Genomic DNA, 12,676 nt, shown 5'->3' with positions numbered 1-12,676 from the left:
ATATAAATTGATTAAGAAATCAAACTAACCTAACAAACCAAACTTGCTGTAACATTTTCAAAATTCTGTTTTTGGTATTACCCACAATCATGTACAGTACCGCGGTATTTTCTCTTATCAAACGGAATTTTGAACAGGATGTTTGGTTAGTTAGGTTATGTTATTTTAGAACAGTTTCATTTCTTTTTCTTTATAATCGTAATACTAGTGTACATGTTGCTCGAATTCGAGCAATTGCAAAGTATTACAGGAGTTATTTCAAAACGAATAGTCATATTTACAATGAGTTTAAAAGAGTCAACTCTTAAAATATTACTGGTGTGTAACTCCGACCATTTTTATCTTCGTTATTGATAAACCTAAAGCATTCCGGCCGGTTTTCTCCTTCTCAAAATGCCTCGCTGTACAGGCAACACAGGTCATTGATAGAGGGACAATTGAGAACGAAAAGTCGGTTTGGGATAGTGTTAGGGCGCATTTGTAACCTAATAGTTGAGATTGTCCAGGGTCAGGTGCTGACTGTGATGAGGTAAGCCTATTACGCACCACTGTTCTGTAGCTGCGGTCGTTATTATGATTACGCCTCCTGTCTATGTTTCGTTGTCGTGTCGGAGGCATTTAAAAGCAAAAACAACAAATAAACAAATTATAGCCACACAAAACAACGATAAATGCACAAATTTAAGTTACAATCATGCTAGATCACGATCCGTCATAGCAACACAAAATAACGATAAATACACAAATTAAAGATACAACCATACTAACACGATCCGTCTTTGGGGTTATGTTTACACAAACTCAAATAGTAAATAAATGTACTCAATGTGTTTCATTGAATTTAAAAATAAATAACAGCAATTAAATTATACAGCTGATCAAAATGTAAACAATTATGTTCTTCATAAGGATAACATGGGAACTTTCAAAGCCACTGGGGCAGAGCCCAAGGGACTTTTTCAAAAATGTAAGGCCAGTTTGCAAATTTACACGACACACTCTTTCCAATGAGACGTCATTCGATAAAATCGGTTAAGAAATGGCAGAGAAGTTCAACCGACAAAGTTTCATGTAGCGTATTAATTATATAGATTATTTTATCCCAAACAATATCAGTTCTCAATTTGTAATTTTTTAAATTGCGTTTGAATAGGCTACATTAAAACAGAAGGAATATGGAGTATAAGAGGAAACAAAATTACTTATTTGGCTCGAATGTAAAAAAATACCCCCGCCACAGCAAACCTGCAGACTAAGCGAATTTCAACTTGGCTGATTACATATTTACTCAAATATTTCCATAAATAAGACATATTTATTCCCAATTTAAATAACATTAGATTTAACGAGTGCTTAGGTTTGCTGCTACGGGGAAGGTAAACAGTGGTTTTTGACCAAGAACGTCAATAGTATAGGATGAAATAAATACATTTGCCAAATTTGATCAACATAAACAAGTAAACTACAACAGTTTTCATTTTCTCCATAAGAATAACATGGGAATTTTAAAATTTCACTTTTGTATTTTCTACGTAACCATTAGGCATACAACAATGCTTCAATATACTAAATTATTTCTTTTTTAAAGTTCTACCAAAATGGTTGGGAAAGAAATTCCAAAATTTTTTGTTTTTTGGGTCAAAAATGGGAAAACCCCATTTTTACCCCATATACCCTGGTTCCCAAGGTCCGATCATGCTGATTTGCGAACTCGTTTAAATTTTGACACAGGTTTACACTTTTATACCAAATTTCATCAAAATCGGATAACTTATGTTAGAGTTATCGTGCTAACGGACATTTATATATATATACTAGCAGAATACCCATGCTTCGCAACGGAAACTTTCAAATTGGTTGAAATGTTTAATAAATTATTGTTTAAGTGCCAAAAACGTTCAGTGAATTCCAATTCAGCTACAAAATGTTTTGCTCCAAACAATGTCATATTAAAGCAGCTTTCATATTGGTCACCCGGTCCATAAAGTGTGTATGCTCAGGGTGGTTGCCCATGACCAGACTGCATAGTTCAGGTAGGTGCTGCAAAGATAGTAGTTGCATTTTACTATCATTAGCATATGCCCTGTTTTTCTCCTTTTCATTTTAATGCCTCGCTGTACTTACATTTCAACGTCATGGTGGCTATCCCAACCAAGCTACTATTTCCTTCATAGTCTATTTTCTTATTATATGTCATTGCTGATAGATTTTTCACCATCCATTAAATCGTTGGTCTTTCAGTATAAGTTTGTTCATACTTTTGCTTGCGATCTTCACCTACTTTTTCCTTTGTTTGTCTGTGCACCTGCTACGCCGTTTACGCCTTGATGTATTTTGTTGAGATTCGGAGATCGGCTGACAATTGGGAGAAACGGGCTCTTTTCAAGCTCTAAAAAGTCGAAGTGCCTGCTAGACAGGGATAGTGTAAATCTGAGTATTTTCACGGGAAAACGTTCACCACCAAACTTGACATATACGATATTCACCATTCCGATAAACCTCGAAATAAAAAAGTAAATAGTTCATTCCGGTATGTTTTTTTCTTGATGGTATTATTTATGTTAATCTTGATTTGTTGGCTACTCATCATATAAATAAATTTATACACAATTTACAAAAAATGTGTAGGTATATTTCGAGTTTACTTCTAAACCCATCGTCAGCCTCTGTTAACAACATAGGTAAGTCGACACATAAGTTGTAAACAGAGGCTGACGATGGGTTTAGAAGTAAACTCGAAATATACCTACACATTTTTTGTAAATTGTGTATAAATTTATTTATATGATGAGTAGCCAACAAATCAAGATTAACATGTAAATAGTTGTGAAGCCACAACCAGCTTACACGACCCACCAAAGGTAAACGGCTTAGACATAGAAGTATTCCCTGGAATTAAGGTCATTATTCCCGTCACTGTCGTGGGATAAGATTGAGACGTTGTCCCAGTTCCTCACAACATGTGCAACAGTTACTTTGCGCACAGTTAGTGTGTAAGGTGAATTATGAATAAGAGTGAAGTAAATAAACACGCACCATCTCCTCTGATGTGAATGATATTGTGTGGAACAAACTCACCAATAACATCCTCAGTGTCCATAACTACTAAAATATTAACAGAACTACATCATAAGTTATTACAAATTAAAATGCTATAGCCTAAAAAAAAAGTTCAGTTCTACTTTCTACAACACTAATCACACATATTAGAAGTTGATCAAATTAAAATGTCACAATAAATTAGGTTAATTTCACTGACACACAACTATGATGTTTATATGGTCCGAAATAACCAGTAGTAAACTAAATTTTTATTCTAACAGCTGATCATTAAATAAATTGCAAACAAGTGTAAACAAAAACCCAAAACAAATTATTCTTCCTATATGAACTCCATGGTAACTGGCGGAGGCCCCATTGGGAATTTTGTAAAATCGCTTCTTATTGTCTGCCTACGCTACGAGAGGAATATGTATGCAAAATATCATGCTTCTACGTGCTATGGTTTGCCCTGTGGGTTGATCGGAATTTCGCATTTATAAATAGAGATATATGTGAAAAATAGAATAATAGGGCTACTTTATATAAATAAAGATTAAACATTAATAAAATTAGTACCCAAGTAAAAATTATTTATTAAAATATTTACTAACTATAGTTTCGGCTCTAAGGCCATTTTTAAAGTAAACAAAAATCAAAATAAAATATGTAAATAAATATATATCATATGATATTATAAAACTTTTCTAACTTGTAACATAATTTTGCCTTCATTGATTAATTTATACTAGTGTACATGTTGCTCGAATTCGAGCAATTGCAAAGTATTACAGGAGTTATTTCAAAACGAATAATAGTGTTATTTACAATGTGTTTAAACGAGTCAACTCAAAGATAACCGGTGTGTAGCTCATGAAGATACTCACGATGTGTATAAAACAGTAATCAACATTTCCTGTAAATATTGTATCATTTCATAACCTCTGGTACGGTATTGTTTTTTTAATGTTTTCTACAAACATTTCCTGACTTATAGCCATATAAGGTTGTATGGACAAAAACCTTAAGAGATTCTACCACCTTAAAACCTTAAGTTTGTATTACATGGGTTTATCTTCGTTATTGATAAACCTAAAGCATTCCGGCCGGTCTCTCCTCCTCAAAATGCTTCGCTGTACAGGCAACACAGGTCATTGATAGAGGGCCAATTGAGAACGAAAAGTCGTTTTGGGGTAGTGTTAGGGCGCATTTGTAAACTAATAGTTGAGATTGAGCTGCGGTCGTTATCACGATTACGCCTCCTGTCTTTGTTTCCTTGTCGTCGCATCGGAGGCATTTAAAAGAAAAAACAACAAATAACAAATTTAAGTTAAATGCTAACACGATCCGTCATAGCTACACAAAACAACGATAAATACCCATATCTGAGATACAACCATACTAACACGATCTGTCTTGGGGTTATGTTTACACAAACTCAAAATAGTAAATAAATGTACTCAATGCGTTTCATTGAATTGAAAAATAAATAACAGCAATTAAATTATACAACTGATCAAAATGTAAAAAAATTATGTTTTCCATATGGATAACATGGGAACTTTCAAAGCCACTGGGGCATAGCCCAAGGGACTTTTTCAAAAATGAAAGGCCAGTTTGCAAATCTACGCGACACGCTCTTTCCAATGAGACGTCAATGGATAAAATCGGTGTAGAAATGGCGGAGGAGTTCAACCGACAAAGTTTCATGTAGCGTATTAATTATATAGATAGGTACTATACATGATGTGTTGTACTTGTTTTCATTAATATTTTCTCAATTTTGCTATTGTTTCATATATTGGACTAGCTGTAACCCACGGGCTTTGCCCCGTTTAACTTCTTAATTTTCAAGATGATCTCGTTCGCATGGCTCAATCGCGTCTTGACGTCCTGGTTGAAGTTCGTTCGCTACGCTCACTGACCTTTTGGTTGCAAATTAGCTGTTGTCATAAATGTAAAAGATATAATAGTGCTGCAACCTGTTGGTAATCCTTGAAAATTTAATGCTATTGAACATCATAGAACAGAACCAACTTGTTTAATTGAAACAGCTGTTAAGATTCATTAATTCCATTTAAATATGAGTACTCATAAGGTTAACATGGGAAACTCCAGAGCCACTGGGGCGGAGCTCGAGAGTCCGATCACAATAAAAACAGCTTAGTTTTCCTATTTAATGCCTATTTAATCAGTGTACCAAATTTCAGCCTCCTAGGTAAATGGGAAGTAAGAGAATTAGTGATGAGTGAGTGAGTGAGTGAGTCAGTCAGTGAGGGCTTTGCCTTTTATATATTTAGATTAGGCCTATTTAATTTTGGAATCATTGTATTTAAAATATTTGATTTTTGTTATTCTTGTAGTTCATATAAATATTAATTTCTTCTTTTACATTCAATTTTTCTCTGTCTTTTTCAATTTCTAATATTGATAAGTTTTCTTCAATATTAGTAAACTTATGTTTGGATTTTAGTAAATGATCTGCAGGTTTGCTCGGGCGGGGATATTTTTTTAGTTTTTAATAAAAATAGTTAACATATAGAAAAATGTTTACTGCAATGTCTTATACACAATAACTTATTGTAGGTAGCCTACATAAGTTATTGGCCTACTTTCATTTACACAATCTGCATGCATTACCTACATTATTTTATTTAAAAAAATTAAAAACAAAACATGTTTTAAGTTACCGTATGTTTTTATTCATTCTTTAGGCTATAAAATTCATGGTCAATCAGAAATCTTTTAAGATGTTACTTGAATTTCTTAAGATTTTAGCGAATTTCCCTATAGGGAAGTACCGCAAGCAATTACCGTAGGTGGCATGGTAAGACCTAGACCCGGGACCGATTTACTTTTTCATTTTGATGTCCCCAGAGGCCAAAAACACCATTTGTTAACATTTTAGCGAATTTCCCTATAGGGAAGTAGCTATTACCGTAGGTCTCATGGTAACATTTAGGCCCGGGACCGATTTACTTTTTCATTTTGATGTCCCCAGAGGCCAAAAACACAATTCGTTCAAATTTTTATATATGTATATATATATGTGTCCGTGAACACGATAACTTGAGTAATTTTTATCCGATTTTGATGAAATTTGGTTTAAAGGTGTAAGGCGGGATAAACTTGAATGAGTTCGCGATCCAGCATGATCAGACCATGGGAACAGGGTTTTATGGGGTAAAAATTGGTTTTTCTCACTTTTGACCCTCAAAACACAAAATTTCCCAATTTTCGCTTAAAGAGCTTAAAAAAACAAACAATTCAGTATATCAAAGTGTTTTTGTTCGGTTATTGGTTACGGAGAAAACTAAAAAAATGGTCAATTTAAAATTTCCATGTTATTCTTATGGAGAATGTTGTAAAATGTTGTAGTTTGCTTGTTTATGGATATCTTTTGATCAAACTTGGCAAATATATTCATTTTATACTAAGCAATAATTATTTTACTTAAAACACACACTTTATTAGTTTCCTTGTAGCAGCAAACCTAGGTACTCGTTAAACCTAATGTTATTTAAATAGATCAATTGAAAATCAATTCAGCCAAATGGAAATTCGCTAAGACAGCAGGTTTGCTGCGGCGGGGGTATTTATATATGGATATATATATAGATTTATATAGGGCCTATATATATGTATATGTGTCCGTGAACGCAATAACTTGAGTATTTTCTGTCCGATTTTGATGAAATTTAATTTAAAGGTGTTAAGCAGAATAATCTTGAATGAGTTCGCGAACCAGCATGATCGGACTATGGGAACGGGGGTTTATGGGGGGTTTTATGGGGTAAAAAATAGGTTTATCCCCTATTTTTGACCCTAAAAACACAAAATTTCACAATTCCTTTCCAAACCATTACGTAGAGCTTAAAGAAACAAATAATTTTGTTGAAGCGTTATTATGCGCCTAAGGGCTACGGAGAAAATTCAAAAAAATTTTAATTTTAAAATTCCCATGTAATTTTTATGGAGAATAAGTCAACTGTTGTAGTTTGCTTATTTATGAACATATTTTGATCAAATTTGGAAAATACATTAATTTCTTACCAAACTACAGTACCTATTTTTAAACATTTTACATTAAAAAATCACTTTTTTACCCTCCCTGTTACAGCAAACCTAAGTAGGCCTACTTGTTAAACTAATTCTATTTAAATAGGGAATAAATCTGATATATTTAAGGAGACGTTTTAGTGTAAATCCAATGAGGCAAATGGAAATTCGCTAAGTCTGCAGGTTTGCTGCGGCGGGTGTATTTCTCATTAATTCCGTATCCATACAAGACTATCTAAGTCCATAAAGGGTGAATAAAAAGTCAAGACCCCCATCTAATATTTTTCTAAGAAAATATATACAGAGCAACGATCACATAAGACCAATAGGCCTAGATGGAGAGCACGCCTATCTAACTAACATTAAAGCAGGTGAAGCCAGGCAGCTTAGTGAAGAATGGAGAAAAATACTGGCTTCACGTCGCGGCCAACATGCTCCATTTATTGGTCTTAAATGTGGTCGTTAATACAGAGATACCCTTTTGGTGGTCGTATAAACTTAGCAGGAAGTTTCATTTTGTGATTTTGAAAATTTGTAGTGTCCCCCAAAAATTAGGAATCCCGTGCAAGAAACAATATAAATAGTTTTGTAAATACAGTATTACAAAACTAATATTTACAAAAAATACAGAAACTTTGTGGCATGGCGGTTTGGATTATTTAGTGCTAGTTTCAATATTCATCAGGATGGAAAGAGTGGCTCTTCAAGCTCGGCCAACGGCCTTTTCACCAGTGCTTTGAGGAGGGTCTTTTTGAAGGCTTAATCTTCTAGTCTCTTACAGTTTTAGGAAGCGTGTTCAAAATCCTGATATCATAGGCCTACGTGAGTTGCATTTCAGAGATCTGCTTGGACGACATTTGGGCATATGAAAGTCTACAACTTTCTGATTAGAGAAACAAGATCAAACCCATTGAGAACAAGTAGGAAAACGATCGCAGACTGGTTGTCATTTTGCCGTGAGGTTTGCTGTTGTTGGTTAGAAAAATCTTATGAAAATGAAGAAATGCTAGGTGGTGATTGAGAGATGAATGCAAAATAGGCAAAAGAAAATATAAAAGGGGTCGGTTAGTTGAGGGTAAGTGGGTGTTGGGAATGATCGAAGTAGGAGACGGCATTAACACATTAAAAAGAGAGAAACGTGGCGGAAGGTATCGACTAGAGATTTGTTTAGACTAGACAACAATTAGGCCTAAGTTACGTTATGCTGCAACTTTATTTCCACGTATTTTCAAATCTATGTACTTCTAAATTTTTTGTTTTATGTTTAACACTAATACCGAAACCCCTGTCTGACAGGCCCACGGGAATTTTAAAAAATGCATGTTGGCACTACTGTTTACTTGGAAGATTCCTTTCCCCCCATACCTTCCCCCCTTTTCCTCCCCTACCTGATATATTGTTTGTTCATTTTTCATGGGTGCCGTGACCCTGACAAGTTGTCTGTTCATAACATGCCCGTCTCAGAAGCCCATCGTTAGTGTATTTTAAAGCAAGGTCTCATAGGCCGAGGGTTTCGGTTTGTGTGTGTCTAAGCGGGGTCCATTATTTTTCAAATGGGGTCTCACAGGCCGAGGGTTTCGGTTAACGTCAGCCTAGGTAGGGTTTCGGTATTAGTGTTAATTTTTGTTTAACCCTCTATCTGGCGCTGGTCGATTTTCGACCACTAAAATGTGAGTTCTCAGTGGCGCTGGTCGATTATAGACCAAGATGACATGGGTCGGGTTTTTCTATTATTAAAATATGAAAACAGTTTTAAAACGCAATAAATCTTATATCATTAGAAAGATGAGATTCTGAGGATTCATTTTCATGCATAAAACATTATTGAGTGAGTATTATGTAGCGAGAAACGGTAGTTTGAAAAACTAGAGAGTTCAAAATAGATTTTGGCTGTGGAAAGTTTTGGTCACCTGACTACAACAACAGCTGTTTTTGGTGATTGTCAATTAAATTGTATACAATATTAGTACATATTCTGAAACTACAATAAATTCCCTACAATTCCCTGTGAATCTATAATGTTGATTGTAAAAATTTTATTTGTTTTTAAAAATGTCATAAATATAATTTTTTTTGTAAAAAAATCTTAAAAATTTTACATTCCGACGTAAATTTCTCCGACATTTTAGATTTCAACTAAATATAACTATATATTTTCAGAAAGATCTTTTTATTGCCTATTGTACAGTATCATTTCATTTTTTGTTGATGCATTCTATTATTTCCTACGTGACAAAAAAAAATTGCTAGTTTTTCAGAAAAGAAAACATGTATGAAGAATTTATTTTTTTATAATTTTATTTTTATGAGTATTTAAAAAAACATTGATATTTCTACGTAGGGAATTATATTTCACACAAACTTTACATTTAGATAAAATGTGTAAAAAAATTATTTTGTGGTTTTCTTGTGGGTTGCTTTTGAAATTTCTAATTTGCATAATCCAAAAATTTGCAAACCTTTTGCTACTACGCCTAAACGCATTGCTAGGAAAAGAATATTTTTATATTATTATATTATAAATTCATCACTGAAATAGAAAATATATATATGTGTGTACTTATATTCACAAATAAATGTTCTGTGGCAAAATATATGATACCACTACAAAAGCGCCAAAATATACCCGCCACTGGTGAATAAAATGACCGCCAGATCTAGGGTTAAGTTAAGTTACCGGAACCTTAAAGTTAAAGTTTCATTGTTTAAACATATTTTAATAAATAGTTGTTAACTTATTGAGCTAATTTTGTTTGTTTCATCATAGTACTGTATGCCTAAACGATATACCAAACCAAACAATTTTTGATATAGGCCCTAGCCTATAACTTATTTACAAGAAATGTTGATTATATCGAACTGTTAAGTTAACTTATGTAGGCTACATCGTGAGTAGGCCTAGGCCTAGGCTTTTTCCATAATCTTTAAGTCGACAATTTTAAAGTCATCGGGAACTATGAGTTCGTTTTAAAATACGCAGAGGATACGCGTCCGGTAACAGGACGTGGATTAGACGTCCGGCAGTTACTGTCATAACCTAACCTAACCAACCAAACTTTCTGATAATGAAAAAAATCAAATGAAGGTTCAATTCTCTTCATAGCATAAAATTATAAATGCCAAAAATTCTAACAAAAGATGTACAGTTAAGAAGAAATTACATTCAAAGCAAAATCTGTGACAAAAAGTTCAAGAAACCGATGGGTTTTGAACCAGGGACCTCTTGGATATCAGCCGAGCACTCTATCCACTACACCACGAACAACGCTGGCCGAACATCGTATCGTTGTGGTCCGGGACCCCACAACCCGGTGACGTCACTACCGGACGCCTAATCCATGTCTGGTTACCGGACACGTATCCTCTGTGTTTAAAATAAGCCTGTAAGTTAATACTTCACAATTGCTCGAATTCAAGCAACAGGTACACTAGTCTAAGTTAAGCCTAGGCTCAACATCTTTACAAGTACAAAACATAGGTAACATGAATTGCCTACAACTCAGGCTGGTTAACTTATGACTAATTGTGTAAAAACATGACGAGACATAGGGCTAACGGGAACAAGTGAGTGATGCGCACTTGCTGTTAGCTGAAGTAGGCCTAGACCTAGACCTTCGTTCTATCTTACTTAAACAAAACATGTTTAGGATCAAAAGGCTGAAAATGAATACTAGTTCTTACAGTTAACTTATACTTACGGATTTCTTCATTAAAACGTCGTAATCTTGCTTTTGAAAAACTCATATTGGGCTTTTTGTTACAACTGAGAACAAGTTAACACAAAATATAAATGGACAGTAATATTCTTATAGATTAGGGATTGCTTGTATAACTGTTCCCTCGTTACCGGTATCTGACAAACTTAGTCTTCTTACTGCACATCCATAATCAAAAATTTTGCAACTCTAAAGCTATGGTAAATAATTTAACAATCACTGCAAAAAATTGCTCTATGTAAGCCTGTGAGGAGAGGACCTGTTCGGCTGTTCACAAACGGACTTTGTTTTGTTATAAGGATTCAAACTGGCCAATCACAACGTACATTCTACATTCTAAGCAACCAATGGATGAGCTCGTTGCATAAGGCATAGAGGATAGCGAGCAAGTCAGATGAGCTATAAAACATATGATCACTTTCGATACTTTTTCAGGATAGATATTTTAAGTACTATAAAAAGTGCATTGAAAGTCCGATTAACTTTGCTGATTCCAACATGTAATGTAGACTTAATTAAATACAAGTATTGTATAGTTATGATTTAAGTATAATTGATGTAACATAAGACTTCTCTCACCCCATCTTAAATTTTAAAGCTCGTTTTCCGTGTCTAGTTTATGTCCGGTGACACTGATCGCTAGTGTTGATGAAATTTCACTTATTTTAGGGTTGAATTAATAGTTTTTGTTTTACTGTTGAGTTATATAGCTGAGGAATGAATTATTGTTTATGATTAGATCGTTTTATTTGCCAGTTACCGATCGTTTCATATCCGGTCGGGGTAATCAAATCAAATCTTTATTGCCAGTACATTTTACAATGCAAAGCAGTGTCAACTAGTTATAATAAATAACTATAAAACAGTCCACAGATAATCACAGACATTTTTTGTTATACATGGTCATTAACATTAAGGAAAAACTCATTTATGTCATATGGACTAATATACTAATCAAAAGGTGCTTTAACGTTCCTCTTAAAACAGTTAAATTCTAAACATTTATAATGAGAGGGTAGAGAATTATACAGTTTTTTCCCATTTCAACAAAACAATACCTATCTATAATATTAAAACGAAACAGTGTTTTTTTATTTCACGATTCTGAATCAACCACTCGACGGATTTTCATGATTCTTGTGTTGAAAGAAAGATAATTTTGAGAACTAGGGAATGTCGAAGCCATGATTTTAGTTTAGTGTGACATAACAGCTGTTGTGTATTAATTATTAGTATTGTTTGTTATGGTTTATGTTTACATTAGTTGAATTTCTTGAAAATAAAATGGACTTTATTATGTGTGATTCAACTTTATTACTGGTGGCAGCGGTCAAAATATTAAGGTAATATAAAACCATATAGCTATTATTTCATCCTAGAACAACACATTATGGATTTGAAAGCCCCACCACCTATAGATTTGAACAAGAACACTTTTGATGAATGGGCTAGATTCAAGCAAAAGTCCTTTTTGTATTTAGAAGCTACTGAGAAATCTACCCATGTAGCACAGATGGTTGGGCCAACGTTGGCCAACTGTGGGACAGTTGGTCGATGGTTGGTTGGAGCTTCCACAACCAACCAACCGTTGTCCAACTGTATATCTCGTAGTTGGGCCAACCAATATTTACAACTGTGGACCAACATTGGTTCATTGTTAATGAAATACATTAATATGCATTGCTGGGTATCATACATCAAGCCAACCGTTGTCCAACCGTTTTTCACTCCGTTGGACCAACAAAAGATACTTTTGTTGGACCAACAATGGTCCATAGTTGAGTTTACACGACTTTCATTCTCTGGGTCTAGCTTTCACAACATAATTATAATAAAATATCTGGTTTTACAATACCTTTATC

General features: G+C 34.1%; 1 protein-coding gene across 1 annotated transcript in view; it reads right to left on the bottom strand.

The window, feature by feature from the left end:
• Window positions 1–11,067, bottom strand: part of LOC128985897 (hyaluronan-mediated motility receptor-like) — a 40,968-nt gene extending 29,901 nt beyond the window's left edge. Inside the window, exon 1 of the mRNA XM_054405870.1 lies at window positions 10,797–11,067. Coding sequence (XP_054261845.1) covers window positions 10,797–10,842 — 46 coding nt within the window. The 5' untranslated portion in view covers window positions 10,843–11,067. The remainder of the gene's footprint in view (window positions 1–10,796) is intronic.
• Between the last annotated feature and the right edge of the window lie 1,609 nt (window positions 11,068–12,676).

This window comes from Macrosteles quadrilineatus, unplaced genomic scaffold, assembly GCF_028750875.1.
Source record: "Macrosteles quadrilineatus isolate MER2022 unplaced genomic scaffold, UCM_ALF_1.0 Scaffold_2__2_contigs__length_208266976, whole genome shotgun sequence".
Taxonomy (NCBI): domain Eukaryota; kingdom Metazoa; phylum Arthropoda; class Insecta; order Hemiptera; family Cicadellidae; genus Macrosteles; species Macrosteles quadrilineatus.
The sequence above is the reverse complement of the archived record's forward strand: the minus strand, read 5'-3'. Positions and strand labels throughout refer to the sequence as shown.